The sequence below is a fragment of the Sardina pilchardus genome, chromosome 10, assembly GCF_963854185.1.
Source record: "Sardina pilchardus chromosome 10, fSarPil1.1, whole genome shotgun sequence".
Taxonomy (NCBI): Eukaryota; Metazoa; Chordata; class Actinopteri; order Clupeiformes; family Clupeidae; genus Sardina; species Sardina pilchardus.
Genome location: NC_085003.1, coordinates 28,593,084 through 28,619,898, shown reverse-complemented (window position 1 = coordinate 28,619,898; position 26,815 = coordinate 28,593,084). Strand labels below are relative to the sequence as shown.

The 26,815-nt window shown below is 44.0% G+C and overlaps 3 protein-coding genes across 3 annotated transcripts; 2 read left to right on the top strand and 1 right to left on the bottom strand.

The window, feature by feature from the left end:
* Positions 1–6,438: 6,438 nt before the first annotated feature.
* tmem86a (transmembrane protein 86A) lies at positions 6,439–10,924 on the bottom strand. The gene is made up of 3 exons (XM_062547493.1): positions 10,786–10,924; positions 7,260–7,524; positions 6,439–6,970 (listed from the first exon to the last, which is right to left on the bottom strand). The coding sequence occupies exons 1-3, from the start codon at positions 10,804–10,806 to the stop codon at positions 6,543–6,545; spliced, it is 714 nt and encodes a 237-aa protein (XP_062403477.1). The 5' UTR covers positions 10,807–10,924; the 3' UTR covers positions 6,439–6,542.
* A 572-nt stretch (positions 10,925–11,496) lies between these two features.
* spty2d1 (SPT2 chromatin protein domain containing 1) lies at positions 11,497–16,562 on the top strand. Its single transcript, XM_062547716.1, has 6 exons — positions 11,497–11,992; positions 12,518–12,632; positions 12,964–14,550; positions 15,166–15,328; positions 15,496–15,573; positions 16,032–16,562. The coding sequence occupies exons 1-6, from the start codon at positions 11,933–11,935 to the stop codon at positions 16,132–16,134; spliced, it is 2,106 nt and encodes a 701-aa protein (XP_062403700.1). The 5' UTR covers positions 11,497–11,932; the 3' UTR covers positions 16,135–16,562.
* Positions 16,563–18,760: 2,198 nt separating this feature from the next.
* Positions 18,761–26,724, top strand: uevld (UEV and lactate/malate dehyrogenase domains). Its single transcript, XM_062547489.1, has 12 exons — positions 18,761–18,918; positions 19,332–19,416; positions 19,607–19,672; positions 19,813–19,976; positions 20,446–20,587; positions 21,111–21,199; positions 21,556–21,661; positions 22,245–22,415; positions 22,835–23,008; positions 23,530–23,617; positions 24,510–24,633; positions 25,431–26,724. The coding sequence occupies exons 1-12, from the start codon at positions 18,877–18,879 to the stop codon at positions 25,593–25,595; spliced, it is 1,416 nt and encodes a 471-aa protein (XP_062403473.1). The 5' UTR covers positions 18,761–18,876; the 3' UTR covers positions 25,596–26,724.
* The last annotated feature ends 91 nt before the right edge of the window (positions 26,725–26,815 follow it).

Genomic DNA, 26,815 nt, shown 5'->3' with positions numbered 1-26,815 from the left:
GTGTATAGCCACTGACACCCTATGTTCTACTTTGTCATTATGTCTAAACAATGCGTGCCCTTTGTCCAGTAGAACAACTATCAAAGCCTGTCGCCCTTGGCCCACAAACATTACCCGCAAAGCATAAGGCACTCAGAGCAGCCAAGAGGAGATGGCATACATTGAAAGATAGCAATGATCTCAGAAATGACCTTGATCTATAGCAACTTTTTTCATGTAATGTCACATTAGTGAAAAAAAGATACTGCCACAGACAGCTGTCAACTTTTCTTGACTTTCAAGTCCCATTTTCCATCTGCCACTGTTACCATCTACCACATCATTCAGTGCAGATGACATTTTTCAACATTTTGAACTGATAAAATTGGCAACATCTACTCACATACTCTATACTCGATTCAATACAAAAAGAAAATGTACCTATGTCAAATGAGGATCCATCGCTGGACTCTCTATACCTCTAAACAAGGAAGAAATTTAGACTTATTCAAAAATGTCGACCAACCACATGTGCCTTAGATCCTATTCCATCCTCTCACTTTCAGTCTATCATAACCTTTGCCTGAGGTCACACACATTAACTCATCACTCATGCCAGGACAAATTCTGCTGTCATTTGCAAAAGCTAGAGTCACAAAGAACACCCCCCCCCACACACACACACACCCAAAGAACTTACTCATACACTTTACACTAGACAAAATTACATTTTAGAAATGTCTGAGTTTAAAAGTTGTCTCCTGTAGGCCTATTCAGTGATTGCCCTTAATGGTAATCTGCCTACAAATAACTTAAACACTGAATAATCGAAGTGTATGCAGTGTATACTCTTGTTAAACAACATTCCTTGTCATTGCCAGGAAAAGGCATGATGTTGCGTTACATAAGTTTGTATTGCAAGCAGAATTGTTGCATGGCAAGGAGCATGTCGGTTTTACTGTTAATGAACGTGCTCATTCAGCTGAAGCTGGGTCATTATGGTGCATATCTGCTTCTACATTTCAAGGCAATGATCACAATGCATGCTTTATTACCACCGCACCCAATGTGTATCCAGACAGATATGCTGAACATTTTTACTCTGGCGTGACATCCCTAGACTTATCAGCATCTATGCCACAGACAAAGATTCTGTCGTGATTGACCATTGCAGTGAATTACTTATCACTAAAGATCCGTCCAAAGGCAGCCTGAGTATCAGCATTGACCAGGTCACAGAGGTCATCAGAGGTTGTTATAACAAATTAAACTATTATTTTGTTGCTGTGTCTGCATTGGCTCTATCATTTTTGTTTAACCATCAGTGGGTGACACTATTTAATAATTCCAATAGTGAACACTGTTGAAACAGAGTAGAAAAAATTTGATTGGGGAACCTTGGTGGTACTTGTGAAGAACTATGCATAAACCATAGTAGTACTATGGAGCATGGTGATTATCATCACCATGGGGTACCATAGTAAAACCTAAAACCACGGTGAATTTTCATTTAAACGAGGGCCTTTAGTCAAAGTCCTTTTAGGCAAGTCCCTCCACTTGGTGTCCAAATTGCAATGTATTCACACATCACATGATTGGCCAAATGTATTCATAGGGGTGGGATACTGTATGTGTATGTGTCTATGGAATATTTTTTGAGTGCTGTGTCTCCTCATTAGAAAGTTTCTGCCCTAGTGAGTCTCATAAGGGGAAATAGAAAAGGGAACAAACGGACCACACAGAAGGGAGACATTTTCAGATTGCATTGTACTTGCATTTATTTCTCATCCCAATTTAATCACATTCATAGCAGTTTCACTACAGGAGAGGGACAATATGGTCCTTCAAGTCTACATGATGAAAACATGAACATAATAATAGGATGTCAATAACGATAAGGCATAACATTGAACAGACTCAACAACAACTAAGAAAAATCTACAGTTGAAAACCAATTTCCTGACAAATTATCTAATGATTTTTTTTTTCAAAGAACCTTTGTAATACATAATTTGACATGTTGATACTAAAAGTGTGGGAGGAAACAATCAATCAGATTTTTGCCATTTTTCTTTAAAAAATACATGTCAGCATTATCTTATCGTGAACACTTGGTAAGTATTATCTGTATTTGTTAGAGATGCACCCACCATACAGATATAAAGTGATTGCATTTGAGTCGCATAATGTCACATCACAGCAGGAGATGATGTACTGATAAAATGATTATCAATAATCAATGACTCCATGATATTACACCATTTAGTAGGCTGCTGTCAGTTTGACACACAGCACACAGCATTTCATCAAAGACACCGTCGTGGATGGTGAAGTGAATTTGCAAGCAAAAAAAAAAAAAAAACACAAGTGAAGCAACTGAATACACGGCTCAGTCACCAGAGACCATTTTGCATTGCTTTCAACTACCCTGTCTAGCAGTCAAGCAAACAGTAAGCCGTACTACAACCAGAAATGCTAAGACTACTGTTTTCACTCATAAGCTCCATGTGCACTGCCCCAATAGGAGGATGGGCTGCATCATGAGCGTGTACTACTACTCACACAAAAGGAAGTGGTTTGGAAAAAGAGAGAAAAAAAAAGAAAAAAATCAGAAAAAGAAAAAACACAGCAGAAAGTGCACCGTGTGGTTCAGGAAACAGAGAGCTGTCAGTTATCTGGGCCCTGGGTTTCATATGTCAGCCCCATCCAACACACACTCACTCACATGCACACGACACACACACACACGCATGCACACAACGCACACACACGCGCATGCACACAACACACAAACACACACACACACACACACACACACACACACACAGTGCTCATCTTCACAGTGGAGCACTCTCCTTATTCTCCAGGGACCCCTTTTTGTCTGTGCTCACAAAAGAGCACATGCAGGAGCCCAGCGCTGAGAGAGAGGGGCAGGTAAACCGATCAGTGACTCCCTCCAGTGAACAGGAGACAGCTGTGATGAACGGGGGACCTGACAGGACACCTTGCTTCCCTACATCCACCCCCCCCCCCCCCCCCACACACACACACTAGACCTCCCTTTACTGGTGCTGTGCATTTGCCCAGTGCACATCTGCCTGGAACTTGCTAACAGTAAAAACGGTGGCCCTTTGTCTAGCCCTCAGGGACAAGGGCTGTGTTTTGGTTTAATTTCTGCAAACAGAGACAAGAAAGATGGCATTTAGTTTTGTAAATAATTCAATGCCTAAAGCCAAGGTGCCCTTCTGCACTTAACTACCTGGCTATACACTACACAATTCTATTGCACTAAATAAATATTGAAGTGGTCTTGAACAGAGGGTCTCTTGAATACTCAATTGGTAATCAATGCAAAAAAAAAAAAAAAAAAAAAAAAAAATGTATCCCTTAAACTGGCTCTGTCCCATTTAAGATTCACATAGATAAAATATTGTAACACTAATCCGTCTGTGCAAGCAAGGTCTATCTTTAGAGCCATAAGCTACCATAGTACATTTCCATTCTCTAGATGGGCCATAGTCTCAAAGGGATTACTGTGCATTGTATTGATTCCTTTGGAAGATTCCCACTGCCTAGAATTTTTTGAATCCTTTTTGAAAATGCTTTGGATGTCACGTCTAAAGATTGTCAGCCTTTTTCTCCTGTAATCCCATATAAACTTGAGCTAACTTATGAACAAACCATGACATAAAATACATACGGGTTCCACAATGGGCTTGACAGTTACTAATTAAACATGTATTTCACGTATAATTACTTCCCCTTTAACTACACCTACTTCTGCCTCATGTGTGCCTAACAAGATCATCTTAATGTTTAAACCTACCACACCAGATATTTCAGAAATTCTAACTGCATACTTGTATGTCACATCTCTCTAAACCAACAATTTAGCCTACTCTACTTTCAAATTTGATCCACGCATGCCGTAAGCACAGAGCACAATGTAACAACATGGTGACTGTGGGGGAGTTCACTTTTCTTTCTCAGAGTCCGCATGTAGCTTCTAAAAATGGAGACAGTACGATGCGCTTATGTCCAGTGCAAACACAACCGATGACCGCTTCAGCCTGACAGGACAGAGAGGACCGTTGCTCCAGACAGACAGAAATGCAGTGGAGCCTCTCAGCAGAAACAAATAGATAAAAAAAAAACATTTTTTTTTGCTGATGTCTTCGAATAGAAATGGGAAATGGGGCCGGGGGCGTAAAGGGAACTAAGAAACTTGTGAATTCGGCACAATTGAGACACAGCTTTCCATGGAGTCTGGGACAATCCAGAAGAGAGAGAGAGAGAGAGATAGAGAGAGAGAGAGAGAGAGAGAGAGTCGGACTAAGGGTAATCTTCAAAGAGACAGTTGGAGCAGTTTGTCGGTCCACCGCTGTCCCTGTCTGTGCAAGTCAAGTCAGCGGCCCCTTCTTGCCAGTAGCGCTGCTATAGTCGGCGGCTGTGTGAAGTGTTTGTGTGTTTGTGTGCACTGTCCACCTGTTTTGTTGACAGATTTGACGCCTGGTTCCAGCTGAACACACAACAGGCCTATTCCTTTTTTTTCCATCAAGGTTATTCATCCTTTTGTTTCTTTGTTCTCTTTTTCTTTTGTCATGACCCTTTACAGATAAAAGTTGCAAACAGCAGACACTGCACTGCATGCAACAAGTTACAGCTGAAGGATTCGAGGATTTGTCAGGAAATGCATTTGTAGACATAAAATAATGAAATAAGAAAAAAACAATGATAGTCTTCCTTCATTAGCAATTGGTTCCTTGAAGATGTGACTTTTAACTCAACTGACAGCAAACGTGTACTGTGATAACAGTAAGCAGCATTAGTAGTAGTAATGCTGTTCACCAGCATTTGTATTTCTGTCTTCTAATTCTGTAATCTCATGGCACAACGCATATTGGCTCTGGCTCTAGAAGTATACACTAAAACTGTAAGGGCATAGAAATGACCATGAGCATATTAAGGGCAAAAAATTACAATTACAAAATATAAACATTTACCCTGCTCACTAACGTCATGGTCAAAAGTAACTATGCAATGACCCATCGGGAGAGTCTGGGGAGTCCCCTGAGTTGACTCTGACCTGCCAGGAACACAGGAAACACAGAAGTGGTCAGTACTTTGCTTTTCACTCAATCCTCCCTCGGACATTTAGGAACCTCAATCTCTTGTCTCTTAGCAATTTGGTGTAAATACAAAATACATTTTAACATGGTTTGCACATTGATAAACAAAAATACATTTAGAAGAAGCTGTAGTGGCTAATACCGACGTTGCATTGCATTGAAGGGTAAAACTAAGAATGGTCTGCACTCGGAGGGAGTGGGGCCATGATGTGTGCGCATTTTTGTAAATGTCCTTTTTTCCCTTTTTAGGGGTGGGGTGTGGGGGGGCAGAGTGAATGCAGGATTCCAAGGCGAGAAAGTGAAAGCTGCAACACTGTAACACTGTTACTTATCAACACGGGTCTGTGTTTTCACTGTCCTGTCGCGTTTGGGTCGGCTAAAAACAACACACATACGGGCATATAGGGGCACCATCAGAACCCTCTAATAAACAAAAACATTAGGAAGAAGGTAGGCCTATTCAGGAATATTCTCCAGCATTTTAGAGATAGCTTGGCAGCAGTGGGGGAAACAGATTGACCGTACTGACCACATCAGCTAAAGAAAGCATGCGACAGAGCCTTGCAGAACAACTTTCAGCTCGGGACATAAGAAGACAGGACATGTATCTTTTTTCAGCATTTAAAATATGTGCGTTCATTCAACCCATAACTAGCACTCTCAAATCACTAATCATGTCTTGTAATACTACAGGTAGGATAAAAACCGGCACAACCAGGCCTAACTGGATGAACTGTTCTCCCAGAAGGCAGACGCGTTATGTGAAGTGAAATGTGAGAGACTCAGAGAAACGTGAGGATACTACTCCACATCAGATACTTAGCTACCACCTGAGAGCATGCGCGTGTGTGTGTGTGTGTGTGTGTGTGTGTGTGTGTATATGCGTCTGCATGAGTGTGTGTGTTCGTGTCTGCGTGTGTATGAGTGTGTGTGTGCATGTTCATGCAAGTTTGACTGAGCGTGCATGTGTGTGTGTGTGTGTGTGTGTGTGTGTGTGTGTGTGTGGGGGGAGGGGGGGGGGGGGGGTGCCATAGGCGGGGTGCCACTCCTGAACGACTATAGGGTGAGCGTGGTGTGACAGGGGCACTAACGGTGAGGGGTTCGGAGATTTGAATTAGGATACGTTTAGACACTAAAAGTGCAGCCTAAAGTACAGGAATGCCCACGTCATGCATCCAACAGCATCCTACAACGGGCTTATCCGGACCCACAACAAACATGAAAGCAGCTGAGGAGACATCGAGGAGAGCAGCGCGATGCAAAGACCTCAGAGAGAGGAATCAGAGGAGACTATCGATAATAGGCAGGGAGGTATGTTGCCCCCCCCCCCCCCCCCCCCCCCTCTCAGGCGGGCATGAGGTGGGTGGCAGACGAAGCTTGGGTGCTGGGGCAGTGTTGGCGGGAGGGGTGGGGGGGGGGGGTTTGGGGGTCATCTCACGCTCGTTTCCTGGCCATGTCGGCATCCTGGCACTCGACGGCGGAGAGCGCGATGAGCATCTGCGCGGCGTAGTAGGTGGCCATGATGATGGCGCGCGAGTGCGGCACGGGGAAGCAGAACTTGTTGACGGCGATGGTCAGGTCGGACACCATGAAGAGCACGGCGCCCAGGCACGCCGACAGCTTGGTCCACGTCCACAGGTCGTTGGCCAGCTGCACGCCCGCGATGGCCCGCCAGCCCATGAAGCCGATCAGGCCGATGTACACGGCCACCAGGTAGGTGAACGGCCCGGACAGGTAGGGGTAGAGAAGCGCGTAGCTGACCGCCGAGACAGCCCCGATCACCAGGCCCGCCATCGCGTTCAGGGGCTTCATGCCGAAGGCGGAGGAGTAGAGGATGTGGGTGATGGCAAACATCAGAAGGCCTGAAGATGCCATCAAAGGCCGACAGAGAAGATAAGATCAGTGGGGAATCAGGCTTATTGCATATCTTTGCACACTCTTGCTGTAATTATGTAATTATACGAGCAATTACTGTATTTTTCCACATGATTAAAGACTCATGAAATTTCAGACAAGGACTAGAAACATTTACACATGATATTACTGGAAATTAAGAAGAGTAGATAAGATAAGATAGATAAGCAGCTATCTACCCAGCATAGATTTCATAGACACAAAACACAGTACGTAAATGATAATAAACAAACTCACCATGGCTGAAGTAGCCCTGCTCCTGCCAGATTAAAAAGGCATCTCCCAGAGCGGAGAAAATGAGTCCAGCGAAGATCTTTCGGGCACTGGAATGGGCACCTAAAAAGCTGATGCCGTGCGCCAGCAGAAAGACCCACAGGCAGAAGATGGGCAGGCACTTGATGAGAGCGCTGAACCAGGAAGGACTGGAGGTGGGCAGCCACAGCACGAAGTACACACAGGTGGCCTTGAAGAAGGGCACTAGTTTCGGCCCTTCCGACTTCACCTAGAAAGAGTTCAGCCATTAAACCAGACAACGAAAACACCAGTGACTCATTACAAGTTATACAGTATTTTGGACAGCGTAGCCATCACCAGATAAATCACTCTCAGAAATGTTCTACATCTCAATGGCTGGCCTGGCAGTGAGCTCTAGTCTGACAACGTTTAATCATCTGCAGATGGGACACATCTCCCACAGGCACGAGCCAGGAGAGCTGCTCTCGGGAAGTGATTCTGTTGTGCAAAGCAGTTTCTGTGTGGCAAAGGGGAGGGTACTTGAGGTCAGACAACCAAAAAAAAGCCAAGGCAACGCGACCTGGAGTAACGTCTGCAATTACGACATATCAGGGCCTGCAACAAGCAAAGGAAAATGCATTTTATAGGTAAAATGCAGTCTCTTTGTATACTACTTAAAAGTAGTGGTACGGTGGTCTGTACTATTACTAATGAGGAAGTTATGTGGCTAATGCTTGAGGTGCATTCAATTCTTTAGAGACTGTCACAAAGGTCTCTTTCAGCTTAAGGGAAGTGAAAAATGAAATGACAGTGGATCATTTTACGCTCACACACACACGCACACACACATGCACACATACATACACGCACAAGTCTAATTTTCTGGAACTCCACAGGGAAGCTTTTTACACTATACTCTGACTCATCACAAATAAGCCAGTGGAGTTGTGCAGTTTGACCCCGGGCCTGTGCATGTGTGTGTGTGTGTGTGTGTGTGTGTGTGTGTGTGTGTGTGTGTGTGTGTGTGTGTGTGTGTGTGTAGGGAGGGGGATGTACTGAGTCTATGCCTGGCCCAGCATCCAGAGCCTTCCATTGAACAGCTGCTGTGATGGAGCCTGCAGGGCAGGGACAGTTACACAGCGTGGGCATTAGGAGAGACTGGGCTGACCTCAAACATGGCTGCAAATGAAGTATACTAAACTTCAACACTGGCATTTAGTGACATGTATGACTTAAGTCAGGGTAGTGGGTACTACCCACATATTGCTTCAAGTGTGGAGACATGTTCCGAAGACGAGCGAAACGCATGTTATATATCTACAGAAGCAATAAAGACATGTGAGAGAAAGAGAGAGAGAGCGAGAGAGAGAGAGAGAGAGAGAGAGAGAGAGAGAGAGAGAGAGAGAGAGAGAGAGAGAGATCAGATTTGCTCTTGACTGTTTTTCATGAACAGCGCCACTGCCCTCACCACAGCAAGGAAGTGTTTTCTAGGTCATCTGCCCAGATGTGGCCATGGGGCCCTGATGAGCGGAGCAGCACACCGGCCCATCATGTGGACTCAGCCCCTGGCCCCGGGAGGAGCCCACGCACAGCCCTCACAAGCAGCTCTTTAACTCCAGCCATTAAAAAGCTCATTACATACAGTAGAGCAACTCTGCCTGCAGGTTTGTTTTGGGTGCATAAGGAAGTAATGTATGGCCAGTTAGCTGAGAATAAAGGTCCATTAAGTGTTATGAGTTAGCCATTACATGCACGGCTTTTCTCGGCTTTCAAGAGCCTCCTGGCAAAAAAATAAATAAATAAAAATACCAACAAACATCTCGATGTGCCACACTGCTAAAATAATATACCATTCCATTATGTTGGACCCATGCATAATCTTTCTGCCTTTGCCTCCTGGCAATTCTGAAAAAAAAAAGAAAAGTCTTCTGATAAGGCTATCTGAATTATTAATAATCCGATCTGACACAGGCTTTAGTGCATTCATTCAAACCCTCCTGGAGCAATATTTCCCAGAGGTGTTAGATATCCCTTTCCTTGCTAGTCATGTGTTCTTTTTCAACCCAGTGGGAGAGAAGTGAAGCTGATATTTCTTGTTTTTCGTTCCCTGAGAACAGCTCTGGAACACTATGTCCACTGTTTTCAACACTTACAGAAATGTTACACATTCAACATCACATTTCCTACATTTCAGGGTCAACCACAGCTGACAAGGGTAGGTGCTGGGCACCATTACTGTATGTGAACAAATAAACGTTTTAAAACTTAAACTACCTTAGGTGTCACTACAGGCCTAATCATTAGGGAGAAAGGAGAAATTGAATATAACCATGTAATTATTCAACAATAAACACAACCTATCCCTCGTTCGTGGTGTGATAAGCTACAATAAAGTCAGCTGTTCAGAAGCTCTAGGGTCTGCTCGAAAAGGATTGCCAATTCGTGGTGCTTACAAAAGAGTTCAAAGACATGAATTACAATGGCTTAAGAAACCAGGGGGCTCATCAATAAGACTTTCACTAGGCCTATAACTTCTTTCACTTTACTAAAGATCAAAAAGACGGTAGTTGCTGCTAATGAGACTGGATTTGTGCGGATTGCTGCTTATGCGTAATTGTTAATTTTAGGCTATTGTCGTTGTGCGTGTGAACTGCAACGACGACCTTGCTTGCAAGACATAATTCTGACAGGACTTAAATTATAGGACTTCAAAAGCGCATGGGCCACACACATCGCGCATGCGTTGCCAAAAGCTAAACAAAAAGAGACAAAAACCTCCTCATGTGATGGAATTTCCTTTCAGTTTAGCCAACGCATCGTGAAACAACTGAGACACGATGGCTTCTAGAACAATATTGAGTATTGTAGATTACAGTGTTTCACAAATCATAGCCTCACTTTTGGAAACCTAAAACTATGTTAACGTAGGCCTAAACTGAAAAGGAACACTGACGTATGAGACAAGTGCCTGGAATAGCTTGTTTAAACCGACTCCATCAGTAGCCATAAGGATAAAGAATCGGCTGGTGGTCACGAACCACTGAAATCATATGGCTATCAAGCACACGTGGTATCTTATTTGGGAACAGGAATAAAATGACTCAATTTGACATCCTATTTCTTATCATAAACAAGCACATTGTCTATTGTGAGTCTGAAAAAAAGACATGCTTCCTAATTATCACGTGTTCACTGTTTACCCAGATAGTCTTGGATAGGCTGCAGACTGCTTTGACGGTTAGGCAACCGTTTAATCTTGAGTATGATCAACAACAGAGAATAGCATAACACAAATAAATAATTAATCATAGTTAGCCCACGCGAAGAAGACTTACAGCTACAGAAATAGGCTATATAAAATCTAGGATAAAAGCTTGTCGTCTGTGCAACATCTAGCCTAGCCTACCCATCCCCTCAAAACGCGTCGATATCTTCATCAAATCAATACTAGGCTGCCTCGGATATGAAATGATTGCTTGGCATAGCCTAAAGTTTTTGACAACGATACCTTTATGTGAAAAGAGCTTACCACAGTGACAGGCGAGACCATCTCTACAGCTGTCAAGAGACTGCAACTGTACGTTAAGTATTCAGCCGAGAATACGATGTATTTTGAGGGATCCCAGTGTCTCGCAGTGTACAATTCTTTGTATCCCGAATTGTTTTTGTGTCCCTTGTTAGGGGCAGGCCATCATGAAGAGGGAGGGGGCACAGCAGCTTTATCTGTAGGCGGAGATTAATGTCTAAACACTGATAGGATGCTGTTAATGAATATGTCCAACCAAAAGCCCCAAAATGTTTTAAGGGGGCGGGATTTACCGCATCGATACGCCCATTTATAGGATGGGCTTAATAATCAGTGAAGCAGCGTTGTAAACACAGATGGCCAGTGTTTACCTACTGACCTCATGGAAGACCAATCTTTTCTCGAATACCCTACCTTTTTACAATCAAATTGTAAAAAAGTGTTCTTTGCATGATAGGCCGATAGCCAATGCATCCTTAGCAGGATACAAATACTCCCATATACAAGTAGATGCCATCAATAGGACAAAACAAATCATTACTGAGTTCTGTGTTTATAAAATAGTTTTTTTGATGTTACAGTTTTCGATATGCAACAGTTTTAGAAGAATATCTAGAATTAAAGTGTATTAAAATGATGGTAAACTGGATGTCTGCTGTGTGTATAAATCTTCCGGACGTGACGTCACGAGCCTGAACCGGATGACGTGTTTAAATCAGCCCAGCTCAGCTGTTGTGCTAACGACTGGCAAATGAAGTTTTTCTTCGCCGTTATATACCATGTATATAGATTTAGCAGTTGATTATTTGTAGTATTAGGTTTATCAGAATATCCACTCTTCTGGTCTTACCAGAATAGAAGTCGCAGTACACTCTTGAATCCTATTTACGTGGAGGATCATACCAGAGTGGTGAAACCCCTGGTCGTTTTTGCTAACGATAGCTCAAAGTCAGCTAGGTATCGTTACTAGTGTAACGTAGCTAGTTTATACCACATTGTCACATCGACCTCGACAGTGGACTCATCATTTTAACAGTTTTGTGAACAACGGAAGCGCCGTCACGGAGGATTCTTTTGGGGAAGGGCTAGTGTATCGGCTAGCTTGCAACGCTAATCAGATAACCAGTTGTCATCGGTGGTGGGTAGCAGCATGGACTTTGAAAATGTCCTGGCAATGGCTTCTCAAAACCAGGGCCTCAGTAGCCTTCCGGTGGGTCTTGAGTTTTGGATTTGATGTGTTGTCATGAAAGCTAAAATGTTGAAAGATGTTATAGCCAAGGTAGCAACATCCACTGAGCCATGTAACGGTGATTAATGTTTGTCATACTGTGTCTTGCAAATTAATTGCATGTGATTAGGATGAAGGTTCGATGGATAATAATGTTCACGTGACTTCAGGGTTGCATTTTAAAATATCAAAACACTGCAGCCACGCAATTAACTGTATTTATTTAGCTGGATTGGCCTTTGCCTCTGATGACAAAAAAAACAAGCAAACAAACAAAACAAGCAAACTAAATGGAATATCTTTGAGGCTATCGATAGTGGCCTATTTTGTGTATTGATATTATTGACTTACAAATAGACTCATTCCTTAAAACCTTAAAGGAGTTGATTTTTCCAGCACATTGAAATAGCAATGTTGTAATTCATTTAATTGGTTCAACCATAGTCTTCAAAGATGTCCAGAACTAGTAATGTTGACAGGTTGTTCTTATATGTGATATCTTTGCAGAAGCGGTACAGTTTACAAACTGGCCCACCGAAGAAGGATCCCAGAGTTAAAGGCGTCAATTCAGCAGCGGTTCAGGCTTTCCTGAAGAAACAGGAGACTGTCCAGAAAAAGAAAGGTGAACAGAGGAATATGCATGCAACCATTGTTTACTCTATCAGTAATTTAATTACAGTTGTGCTCATAAGTTTATGAACCCATGCCAAGTCTAAAAAGAGGAATACAAAAAAATCATCCTTGAAATTGATCGTAATGCCTTATGTAAAAAGGGCAGTTATTTCATGGATCCAGGGCATTATGCATCCTGATGAAGCCATTTTCCTCTTTTTAGTCAACTCTAGCAAGGGTTTATACACTCAAGAGCACAACTGTATCTTAGCTTCTGAGAACATACAGAACTATTCTCTAATTGTTCTATGATGTAATGTTGTTCTATTCTGTTCCTAAAGTACAACAGATGAGGAAGGAGAAAGAGGTGCTTCAGGCGAAGCGTGAGGAATTGAAAACGGACAGGAAGGCTCGCGCGATGGCGTCCCGCACAAAGGATAACTTCCACGGTTACAATGGTGTCCCCATAGTGGAGGTTCCAAAGAAGAGGAGATCCAAAGGGGAGGGCAGAGAGGACGATGACCACGAGAGGGGTGAAGGGTATGAGGATGACGAAGACAACTATGAGTACGGAGAGACAGACTCTGAATCTGAGCCGGAACCTCTTCCAGAGAGGCCAGTGGCGAAGAGCCAGGTGCCCAGCAAGTCCATTTCTAAATCTGTGGCTAAGAAGCCTGGGGGCCCAGCCAAGGCTGCACCCCCACCCATGAACTTTGCAGAGTTGCTGAAGCTCGCCGCGAAGAAGCAGCACGAACCGGTCGAGCTAAAACCAGTGCCAAAGAAGAGCGAGGATCGGCCGCGCAGCGCAGAGGACCTGAGGGAGCTCGAGATCGAACGCAGGATCAAGGAACGGCGGCAACAGGAGAAAGGGCGGGACACCAAGCCCGAGCTCAAAAGCAAAACACAGCTCAGCTCGAGCGCTCACAGGAAGAGCGTCCCCGAGAGAGACGGCAGGGGAGGCAGCAAGCCGCACAAGAGTCTCCCGGAGAAGTCCTCCTCCAGCGAGTCCAGCAGGAAGCCAAAGCCCCACCACGGGTCTGGAGAGCGGCCACACAGCTCAGCCAAGACGTCTCTCTCGGACCGACCAAAATCTACCTTAAACTCCTCAGGTTCCTCTGGTGGCAGCAGAGTGCCGACAAAGGCCAGCTCGCAGGCGTCTGCCAAACAGTCGTCGGCGAGGCCCTCCTCAAGCCAGAGACCGCACAGCGCCACAAGTGACCTTAATCCAAGGAAAGGGAACCACCCGCCTTCTTCAGGTAAGCCAAGTTCTTCTGGGACCAGACCCTCGGGTGCCAGCCAAGGAGCACAGCGCAGCAGCTCGGGTCAGAGTCGACCTGGCCAGGGCAGCTCGGACAGAGGGTCGTCTTCCGGGAGGGCAGAGCACCAGCGACCGGGGGGCAGCCATGGAGGTGCCCCTCGGCCGAGCAGTAACGGACAAATGCGGCCGGTGTCTGGTGGAGCAGCAGGAAAATTGGGAGGCTCAGCGCAGCAGAGACCGGGGGGAAGCGCGCAAGGGAGGCCCGGCAGTAGCGTTCAGGCAAGGCCTGGAGGTAGCGTACAAGGGAGGCCAGGGAGTAGCGTACAAGGCAGGCCTGGGGGAACCGTACAAGGGAGGCCGGGGGGAAGTGTACAAGGGAGACCTGGGGGTAGCATACAAGGAAGGCCTGGAGGTGGAGGGCCTCGGCCTGCAGCTGCCGGAGGAATGCCGGGGAGGGCAGGGGGTGGCGGTGGGCCCTCAGGGCCTGGCCGACCAAAGTGTACTGTGGTGGCCGAGACCATCTCCTCTAAGAACATGGTGCCAAAACCTGGAATGGCTCCCAGACCAGGAATGCCGCCTAGGCCTGGAGGACCCCCTAGACCAGGAATGCCACCCAGACAAGGAATACCAGCAAGACCTTACGGCCAAGGACCCCCTCTTCGGCCTCCTGGTGAGTGCTGCAGTTATGATAAGTTATAACATAACCATGTGTTCATATTAATTACTGATGTCTGAATCTGATTAGATCATAAAGTAAGCAATGTTCCACCTTTTCTTTTTCCCATTGAGTCTATCGTGTTGTTGCAGTGCACCAGCTACCATAGTTGGCTTGATTCCCTCTCACACACAGCATAGAATGTCTGTACACTCTGAACATTTCTACCTCTGAACACACATTCGTGGAGACTTAGATTTGATCTGATAATGGCGGTTTGTACGTTTCCTCTGTAACTCCAGGCACTATCTAAGACAGTCAGTGCCTCCTCATGCCTGTGCTTCCATGCTAACCTGATGTTTGTTGTCATCAGTGGCAGTGTGACTAGTGGCTTGCTGGAATAGTGAGTCAGCAGGCTTAGATGGCCATTGTCACCCACCACGGTCCTGTCAAACAGCAACACAATAGAGTGTTTACAGCATTGGTCATGATTCTGGGTGGAATGTTCAGACTTGTCATGATCATACTCTTCCAGAAGAATATTCCACTTGGCCATTCCATCTGATCGTTACAGGTATGGAGGTTGGTTTGGTCGTACTGTATATTCAGAAATGGTTGTCTTTTATCTAGGTGCGATGTTGCCACCCATCACGTCTACCTACAAACGGCGATATGATGATGACGATGAGGAGGATGACGACCCAGAGATGGACGACTTCATAGACGATGGAGGAGATGATCAAGATGAAATTTCAAAACATATCAGGGAAATATTTGGTTATGATCGGAACAAGTAAGCAAAACTAAAATTGTTGTTACACCTACGGTTTAACAAAGTAGTTATAACCTGCTATACATAGAAATGTAGTTGCACTGCAACTAGAAGAAAAATGTTCAAATGCCTCTTTACCAGTGGTGTTGACCTTGGTTGACCTTTATCATGCGATCATGTTTGTGCAGATACAAAGAGGAGAGTGACTATGCATTGCGGTTTATGGAGAGCAGTTGGAGAGATCAGCAGAAAGAGGAGGCCAGGAGGTAAGTGATGGTGCACCCAGTCCAACAGACTAATCAAAAGAAAAACACCGCAGACAAAGGTTGCTTGTCTATAAAACCTCTTCCACATCATAGTCACTTTTGTCATCTATCACGTGTCTGTTTTGTTGTGTCTGTGTGTTGTGTTTTTCGCCTGTGTGCCTCTTGTGCCTGAAAGCCTGAGGATGGCTGTGATGGAGGATGCAGAGGAGGAGCGACGTGAACTGGAAGATCTCAAACGGCAAAGCGCCAAGAAAAGAAAATTAAAATGATGTTACCCTTCCCCCAAAAAATGGGTGTGGAGATCGTCACCCCCCCCCCAGTCCCATGTTTATCGCCGCACCGTATGCTCACGTGGTCAACTGTTTTTTTGATGTGGGACAGGGACTTTTAACGCTATTAGCACAGTGAGCTTGAATGCATCTTTCTTTTCTCTCCCACCCACAATTCCCCCATTTCAGTTTACGCCTGGGCATCAAGGAGGACGAGGAGGAGCTGCGTTTGGAGGAGGAGGAGAATAAGCGGAAACTAGCGCTCTTAAAAGCCAAGAGGAGAAAGATTTAGGAGGGAGGAGGAAAAAAAAAAGAAAACAAAAACACAGAAAATCCGCTTGATATGAACTTTGGGTCAAGGAGGAATGTTAGAGTGAGGATCAGGTGCCTCTCGCTGCTCTCACTTGTTGTATTTTTTATTTATTTGAAATTCCCCTGAAAGGGAGCAGTTTTTGCACTATGAAGAGCGCCTTGTCTTAGTGAGATACACTGAGGAAAATAATGTAATGAAAAGCAATCGCAGACTTCATTTTTGTACCGACAGCAAATCATGCATATATGTACGTTTGGAGGCCTTACATCTGACTGCATTTCTTCAAACAGATCAGACACCGTGGAGATAATTTTATTCTATTAATATAAGTATGGTAAAGTAAAAACTGCCATTTGTTTGAATTGTACTGCGCTATTTTTCTTGTTAAAAGTGATTTGTCGAATGTCGCCTGGGTGTTTCCTTCTCTCACTCTCACCCCCCCTACCACTCCCTTCCTCTCCATATATGGGGGACCGATCTGACAAAATGAGTCCCACAAGTCCCACATTCTAATTTTGAGATACAGGCCTATTACTTCAAATGAAACATATTGATTTTTTTTTTTTTCGTTTTGATTTTGTTGATGTTATATGAAATGAGACATTCGAAATGAATTACCCAAGATTCATAGTCAAGACAAAAATGTAAAGTTACAAAATATTAGTGGTGGGCCGTTATCGGCGTTAACGTGCTGCGTTATCGTGCAACTCTTATCGGGCGATAAAAAAAATATCGGCGTTAATCTATTCTCAAAGTTGGGCTGGGAGCTGGGTCTATACCACGCAAGCTATGATCACTTTCACTTTGATATCTTAGCGCGAACGCCAATGTTTAAGAGTGCGCCTGAAAAAAGTCCAGGTCGCACTGGTGCACCTGACGCTGCTTGGCTGCTTTCTTTCACAAGTTGTCATTGTAGACTATGCGTGCAACTTTACCAAACAGTAACCAATGATACATCCTCCCAACATGGACGATAAGCTCAGACCCCTCCCGAATGGCACCTGATCGCTCATTCCTAATAGAAGTAACCCCCCTCTCCTTGGCCCGCTTTCTCTCCCTCTCCCTCTCTCTCTCCCTGTCCCTCACTCTCCCGTGCGCGCTCAATGGACACTCGCGAGTCGCGACCCGCCCCTCGACATGCACATTTAATCCAAATAAAACATTCACTATCGTGAAAGCAATGATGCATATAGAAGACGTTAGCTAAATTAATATAAATTCCGGTTAGCATCATTGCTGCAGAAAGTTGATTAAAACTCTTACATTCAAGTCACTCTTGCATGAGTTGGATGATAATCTCAATACCAATGTTTTCCAACTCCAAAACTCGAAAGGAGAAAAAGTATTAGCCCACATTGAAACTTACAGTAAACACACGTGGGGAAACTGAGCAGTCCAACTAGTAAACTATGATAAACTAGCCAACTATGCTAGGCTTTGTTTACATTTTGAGGTTTCAAGCAGACAGCTGAATTAAAGAGGCAGAGTTGTAATATAGTAGGCTGCAATATGCATAAAGTGTGCCGTCATGAATATCAGAGATTTCAGTATGTAGAATAGGCTTATATAAATAATTTTGTAAAGAAAAAAATCTTTTATTGTCTTTCAAGCTTTTTCTAGACTTTTTGTTGTTAAAAAATCATGAAAGGACAGCAATAAAAAGGGGACCTTTTAGCGTTAAAGGCGATGCAATGAAAAATGTGGGTGCACCTACATTTTGCGCTGGTGCACCTAAAATTAATCTAGATTAATCTAGATTAATTTCAAGATTACAGTGAGATTAATCTAGATTAACAAAATTAATCTATGCCCACCTCTACAAAATATATTATTCAAGTGGGCAAATCCTACCTGTACCTTCCTGTAACCTGTAACTTCAAATGCAATTTTCTCAGTTTTTCAATCGAAAAAAGATGTTTGGAGGCCAGATATGAACACATACACACACACACACACACAAACTTTGTGTTTGCGGTTCACAGAGCGTGGCTGTGGACTATATCTATATGGAATGTTAATCAAAGGCTGTACACCAGGCTATGGAAGAAAAAGTAATGTCCGCAACACTGATAAATGCTCCCGGTTTAATATTGAAAAAAGTGCAACGTTTCGACCCTACTGGGTCTTCATCAGGCATTTGCCTGACATTGCGGACATTACTTTTTCTTCCATAATTACTCTCCATTTGTCCTGCACCTGCAAGGTGGGATGTGCAGCTACTCTCCTTGTACACCAGGCTAACCTGGGTAACTTTGGGTCTGAAAGTACACCACACTGAACAGGTGTTGTTTCTAAAGTGTTGCGTATAGAGTAGCGGTTACTCCTAAATTACCTGGGTAGGCCAGTTTTGCTTAGTACTCCCTGAGATATGGGAGAAGGATATTTGTTTTAAACTATTTAATCTGGACTTCACAGACTGGTAAAAATCAGTAGAGTTTGAATGTATTGGAATCATTTAATCTAAAAATATTGGATTAATAACTGATAATTGATCATTGAACTCTTAAATCAACAGTGAATGTATTTGAAAAGGATCATTGCACCAGTCCACAATAGTTTCTCGCCTTATGGTGCGCCGTAGATACGGGGCGTTCATTTAAGTTTACGGAAGTTTTCCAGTTTATGACAGCTTGCCGCGCGTACAGGGCATAGCTGCGGAAGGTTAGAGATTTATTTTTGTAAGGTTTGGAACATCGACAATCATATCACTGGTGTACAATCATGGACTTTAATTCGGAACCAGTGAAAAAGATACTTTCAAAGGTTTGTTCCATTTTCAAAATGTGTGGACATTAACTTTTATTGTTAGTGATAACGTTGATTAGATATTAATGTAACAGCTAGGTCTAATGACCGAAAGCTTATGATATGATAACTACTAGTCTTTTTATCCTGATTTCTGTCGTCAGTCACACTTTCTGTAAATCGCTTGTTAAAACTAACGTTACCGGTTAAACCAGATTCTTCACAGCCTAGCATGCTATGTTTTTAACTGGATTGCTACTTGTAATGTTATTCCGTAAAGTCTTCAGTTACCGTGGCCAATTACCTATATTGGTTGTTAACTACACATTAGTCTAGTCTAGCAGTAGAGTTGTGACATTAATGTGTGTGTTAGCAGAATTAATAAACCACTGTTTTATTAACCGTAACGTTAACGTTAATTCCCTTTGCAGTACAAATTTCGCGATAGTGCCATCGAGGAGCTTTTGAAAGTGCACCGTATTCACCCTGACATGGAAATTCACGTTGGGTCTTTCAGTAAGTGCCATAATTACAAACCACAGCAAGGCATAGTCAAGTTCAACCAGTAGCAGCTAACAGTGAAAGCGGCTTGTTGGAGGATTCTTTAAAAGTTAAGATGGATAGGCTAAGGAATTAGCTCCCTTTCTTTCAACCCTCCAAGTGCAATGATTCATTCATCATGCTTTGCTTCAAATCTCCGTCCTAGCATCCTCTGACAGATTGCAAAAGGACCTGCTGAAAGTGGTTGGCAACATCCCTGTGAAATACCAAGGTGAGATAAACTACACAGCATCTTGTAGAAAATTATTCGTGTAAAATACATTAGCCTACTGTAAACCAAACAGAGTGAAACCGATTGCGCTTTGGAGATAGCCTATTTGCGATTGTGTGTGATTCCTCTGGTGTCATCAGGGCGATCATACAACCTCCCCATTCTGATGTGGCTGCTTGAGTCATTCCCGTTCACTCCTCCGGTGTGTATGCTGAGGCCCACCGCAAACATGGTGATTCGAGAGGGGCGGCACGTGGACGCACGGGGCCGAATACACCTGTCTTCGCTGTCCAACTGGGACCATGTAAGAGGACTGAGATCGACATGATCAGAGGCGAAGGGACCAGGGTTCAGAAAGTAAAGTCTTGCCAAGTATCTCATACAACCATTTAGTACACCAGTTCATCCTAATTAGCAGCCAGGTAGATCAGATAATTCATGATATCACCTGTGTGAAGTCAAGTGCACAGGAAGTAAGATTACATGGCAGGACTTCTACTTTCTGGAACCGAGATGTCAGCCTCTGGACATGATTGTTTATGCAATTTTGCGCTACTGAGTAAAGAATAGGCTATCAGCCACTTTTTTCAGTGTGTGAACCACCCCTTTTCTTCTGAGTGAGTGTGAGTGTGTGATGTGACGTATTGCGATGCAAAATACTTACATTGATCTTGAAATGATGCATACAACTGGGTCAGTCAAGGACATCTACATTGTAGAAACAATTGTTGCAGTCATGGATTTTATCTGACTAGTGATATTTTTGCCCTCAGCCCAAGACATCTGTGAACGGGCTACTGGCACAGATGATTGCCAAGTTTGAGGAGGATCCACCGCTGAGCACCAAGCCCACTGAAGAGGCCGAAGACCCCAATGACTTGCTTGCTTACGTCTCCAAGCTCAAAATGCATGACGGTCAGTGAGGGGACCGATGCAATGTACTTCACACTTGTTGTCTGTGTCAACAAATTCAGTGTGGTGTGTTGAAGGAGATTTCCGAGAGATTTTTTACATGCATTTCTGTTTATCATTCTGGCCATCGAGTACTGTCTGTACGAAAACAAAATGAACTTCACTACACTCTGGGGGCATGTTCATGAGCCCCTATGTTCATGCCCCTATAGTCTAGCACTGTAGCTGTCTGAGAGCTCTAGTTGTTGGCTGCAGCAGCTAAAGCTAGATAGAACCGATTGTTCTTAATTTTTTTTAGTACCCACAGTACTCGGTGACTTCGAGGAACAGAGATCTATGTGAAGAGTCGCCAGAATTGTCCGTTAATATGCAAGAGTAATAACGACCCAGTTGTTTAACATACAATCCACAGTGTTTCTGTAGCACGTTCTGTTGCTGTACCTTATTATTGTCTGTACATGTCTTCTTGGGAGATACCCTGAATTGACACGGAGGTTCAGATAGCCTAGTTTGTTTGCCTCCATAGATGGAAACCGATTCGACTCCGTCAGTAAAGTCACAGTAATTGGAAGTGGAGACCTGGGGATGGCCACTGTGTTGAGTGTCATGGCTAAGGTCAGTCTCATTCATTTATCAGTTGACTCCTAGGGTCTTTAATAGAAATAGGATATAGAGATCTAAAACACTTAATTTGCGTAAGTGTGTGTTCATTCAAAGAAATTCCTTAAGACTCATTGCCAGTTGGCCCCAGCCGTGGTGCGACTGGCTGGGGCACCTGCACCGCACGCCGGCGACCCGGGTTCGATTCCCGCCCCGTGGTCCTTTCCGGATCCCACCCCGACACTCTCTCCCACTCACTTCCTGTCTCTCTCTACTGTCCTATCATTAAAGGCATAAAAGCCCAAAAAATATACTTAAAAAAAAAAAAAAAGACTCATTGCCAGTAAACCCTTTGCGTCTTTTTTTTTCAGGGAGGTGTTGACAAACTGGTTTTGATTGAGATTCCAGAGAGCTCCTCAAAGAGCGGGACGATGGATTTGGAGATCTTCAATGTGCCTAAAGTGGAAGTTTCCAAAGGTACTGTTCTAGTCGGCAACTAGATACAGAACATGTCCAGGATACTGCAGCAATTTGGGCTGTGACCTCTTCTGCTCTCTCCGCTCTGCATTTTATGCACACAATCAAGTACAGTTTCTGCCCGGTCATTTAGAACTAAAGCACATTCTCTAGATGCCATCCATGGATGTGGGTTTGCATCACTATGTAGGTCACTGTAAGGGCTGTGGGAGCTGCCAGCTTTTTGAAGTCTCTTGTTTAACATGGGCGACGACGAAGCATGGCTAGTGGGATGTTGAGCTCTGAGCCTGAAGTGCATTCAAACTTGACAACAGAGGTGAACGTTCCTGGTGGACTGTTTTCTTTTTGAACTTCTTAGCAATTTAAAAAAAGAAAGAAAGAAAAGTTTTGCAAGCAAAATGGCAAGTAACAAGGTCCTATTAGGCCTTTTGCCTCTGCTTGGCAAATTTGAATGTGTCTCAGGCTTTAGATTCAACATACCACTCATCTTGTTTCATAATATACTATACATTATATATATATATTATACCCCTCTGATGTGTTTAACGTTCTTTGTTTACTTGTTTATCTCCTGCTCTGGCAGACCTGTCAGCCTCCGCTGGCTCCAAGGTGGTGGTAGTGACTGCGAACGCGTGGAGCAACGAGCAGACGTACGCTGGCGTGGTGCAGACTAACGTGGACATGTACAGGGCCATCATCCCAAGCCTGGCCCGCCTCAGCCCCAACGCCGTGCTCCTTATCGCCTCCCAGCCTGGTCAGTCACAACCCATTTATCCTCTACTCATAGGGCAGCCTAACGCAGAGGGGCCTCTTCTCTGACAAGGGTGTGACTGAAGATTAATCTATTTCTATTGTATGTGCTATGTCCTATGTTTTTTAAGCTTTTACCCTTATCCGAAAACAATTTCTCCCTTGGGAGACGGAGTAAAGTAACCTTAACCTTAACTGTATACCTTTAATCTTGTTGTGCAGTACAAGCAAACATAAAACAAACAAACAAAATATGTGTGTGTATGATTGATATCACAGGACAACATTAGCTTAACGTGTGACCACCATATTCGTACAGAGTTTTAGTTGTCCTGCCCTGTTTGCAGTTGAGTTGAGTTATTCCTTAGTCTTGCTTGTTTTGTGGAATCTGACTGGCTGACTGGCCTCTGTGTCTGGACACAGTGGAGATCATGACTCACGTGGCGTGGAGGCAGAGTGGGCTTCCCCCGACCCACGTCATCGGTGCGGGCTGCAACCTTGAGTCCGAGCGCCTCGCGCACATCTTCAACGTGACGCTGGTGGCCAACAGCACGGGCAAACAGCCGTGGGTGATCGGGGAGATGTCCGAGGACAGGGGTGAGGAGACTCCTAATGGTGTCTAGCTGGGAATGTTGATGTTGCCAAGGTCAACCAATGTCACATGAGGCTCGTTGGGTGGCCATTTTGAATTGATGCCGAACTAATACAGCAGGGGTGCCTCTCATGCAGCGTTTATACGTCCTCCCTCGCTCCTCGGGCCTCGACCCTCACTGATCTACATAAAGAAAGATAGAAGAAGGGATAGACTATCCCTTGTGGCCGCCCCATCTTTCTTTATGTAGATCAGTGAGGATCGAGGCCCGAGGAGCGAGGGAGGACGTATAAACTCTAAATGAGAGGCACCTATGGTCATGGTTCCAAACATTCCAATTCCATGGTTTATTGACAAACTGCCTAATGGAAGAGGCTTTGTTTTCCTAGCACATATTTAAGCAATAGGATTAATCTGTTAAGAGGATTACTACATACCATTGAATTAATTTACCCAATTTTTGTCACTATGCCACATGCTTGGAGTACACCTCAGATGACTGTCTAATATGCTGTTGTGTTTGCAGTGGGCGTATGGAGTAATTTGACCACCGGTTTTGGTGTGCACCCTGAACTCACTCCTGTGTCTAACTCAACCAAGCCACTGATTGACAGGTAACCACTGAGGAACTGAAGCCTGAAATGCACTGCCATATCAGCATTGCTATGTACTCTATAACTGCAAACAAACTCATTATGAAATGAACAGCAGTGTCAGAAACAAATGCATGACTACAAGAGTACATACATAGAGTTGTGATATGAAGAGTTCAGATGCAAAAGCCTCTAAACGCCACTTCTGTCAAAAATAAGATAATGTGGTGAGTGACGGCTCTCCACACACGCGTTGATTTAAATAAATTTAGCTTCAAAATCCACTAAATACAACTCTATTATTTGTCTGAAATATTTATTTGTAGGCTAGGCAATAACCTGTTATCTTGAGAAAAAAAAAGCTCATTTAATAGAATGGTGGTCAGACATGTTTGTCATGTTTATTTATGGTTAGTGTATTGTATTCGACTGTTCTTTCACTGTACCACATCACCAAATCATATTACTATGTACACTGCATTTGATGAATATAGCCATTGTTATTCTGCAATGCACACATTAAAATGAGTCCTTATGAGACTGCTGGTGACTAGTACAAGTGAATGAAGTAAAAGAGAAGTAAGCGAAATGTAGCTTTTTAAATCTGAAGCAACAGGAACTTGCAATATTCGTGCCATTGCTACCGCCACTACATCAAAGCCCAATGATGATCATGTGGTTTTATAAGGCTCCTCTCAACGTCTCTCCTCAGACGTCTGGCTCGTTCCCACTGATCTATAAAGAACACTGGATAGACTATCCCTTTGTTGCTGCCCCATCATATTTTATGGATCAGTTGGAACGAGGATCGAGGACCGAGGAGAGACGTTGAGAAGAGCCTATAGTTTTGTATACTGTGGCATGGTGGTTTCATAGTGTGGGTTATGGAGACATTGGTGGTTTCTGCCCACAGAGGGTTTGAGTTGCTGCAGGGGAAAGGACAGAGGTCTTGGTCAGTGGCGCTGTCGGTCGCTGACATCACCCACAGCATCATCACTGACCAGAAGAAGACCCACTCGGTCACCACTCTGGCTCAGGTACGCTCAGATCCCCCTCTTGGTCTCTCCTCTGACCACTTTGTGCTTCAGATGTTCGGGAAAAAGGTCAAACGCTTGTGTGCGCTTGCTTTGATGTACTAAGAAAGCACTTGATGTAACAAACCAGGTCAGGGTTCAAGTACTGTTGTAGGCCTTTGGGTACATTTTCTACAGTAGCTCAGTGACATGCACCATCACACAGAGAGGCATTTTATTTCAGTTCCATTTAAAGCTGACATTTGAAAGTTTAATGCCAGTTAAATCAAAGCATATGTGCAGTCTGATGGATTGGATATAGCAGTAGTAAACCCACCAGGCCAAACATTTGGGATGCTTAAATCCCATTATCTTTGACCTGTCAGCAGTGGCAGAGAGATCTATATCCTCATATACTGCACCTATTGATATCAAGCCTATGCTCTCCATTTGTGTTTGTATGGTAAGATCATAGACTGTAAAAAATGGGTAAGATACTGTATGTGTGTGTATGTGTTTGTGCTTTCATGAATAATATACTATGTTAGCTGTGTGTGTATGGGTGCCTAAATCTTTCATGGCTTTGTACTGTATGTTTCATGCTGCCTGGTTGTGTTTGTGTACATTTTTTTTATTGTCCACGAGTTAAAATGTGTAATGTGTGTGTGTGTGTGTGTGTGTGTGTGTGTGTGTGTGTGTGTGTGTGTGTGTGTGTGTGTGTGTGTGTGTGTGTGTGTGTGTGTGTGTGTGTGTGTGTGTGTGTGTGTGTGTGTGTGTGTGTGTGTGTGTGTGTGTGTGTGTGTGTGTGTGTGTGTGTTCAGGGCTGGGGTGGCATCAGTGCGGCGGTGTTCCTCAGTCTGCCCTGTGTGTTGGGCGCCTCTGGTTCCACTCGGCTGGCTGGGGTCACTCTGGGCCAGGAGGACGACGGCAAGCTGAAGAAGAGCGTCTCATCTCTCGACACCCTCATGTCCCAGCTGCGGCTCTAGCTCTCACAACCCCTACACCCATCCTAAGGCCTCAGAACCTTAGAACCCCCCCTCCAACCCCAAGGCCTTAGAACCCTCAGCCACATTAAGGCCTCAGAACCCTCCCACGCCACCACCCCCCACCTACACTAAGGCTTAGAGCCCTCAGCCACCCTAAGGCCTTATCCCTTTCTTCCCTGTGCTGGAAGGATTTTTGATGTTACTGAAGGATTGATGAGACTCCTCTCTCTTACTTCCTCAACCCACCTCTTTTAACACTCCCACTGTGGTTATCCACCACTGTAGTAGTTCACTTGGCATAGCAAGGGCGTAATGGGATGGACACACACACACGTCTCTTAAAGGGCTGCCTGTAGTGCGGGACCAGCAGCCTGGAGTAATGCCGTAGATCTGCAGAGATAACTCACAGGTGACCCGGAGTAACTGGAGTCATGTGCCTGTTTCATTGTGCCTGAACCATGTTGGCGGTACGCCCGTGTATATTTAATCATGTCTGCACTACTAACATCTTATTTATATGTGAAGCTAAATATTTTGCCTTAAACACAAGATGCTGTAACTTTGCACTTTTTACAGTAGCTCAATGTGCATGTTTAATGTGCTTAGAGCTAGAACTGACTCCAAAGACTCCACACTCCTATTTTAAATGTTTACATGCAACATTTTATTTTGTAAATATCCCACCATGCTTTGTATATTTGTGTTTTGATATTTTGCCGTCACTAACACCTTAACGTGTTTTTATCTTGTCTGGCAACAGGGGTTGTGGCCTTCATATTACGGTTTATGCAGCAGTCCAGTATGTTCACCATTGACTGAACGTTTTTGTCTAGTTGATACGATACATTATTGGGCCTTCTAATCTGGTCAGTGAAATGATCAGACCTTAACAAGAGGTGTGTCTGGTACAGAACCTGCTGATATATATATTTTGGTGGTGGAGAGTGGTGTATTTGTTAGAGTTGATATGCAATGATTGTCTAATATACTCTGATAGAAGCCTCAGCTAGTTTATAAGAGGCAAGATGGTGTCAGACGATGTTTTTTTTTACCAGATGGAGAAACTGGGGGAAATCCAAAGCAATATATGAGACATGGCAATAAAATATATACATTTTATGATTGTAAACTGTGTCAGATGGATGTGTGTGTGTGTGTGTATGTGTAAATATATATAACAAGTAAAAAAAAAAAAGCGGTGTAAGAACACACAGCAAGCA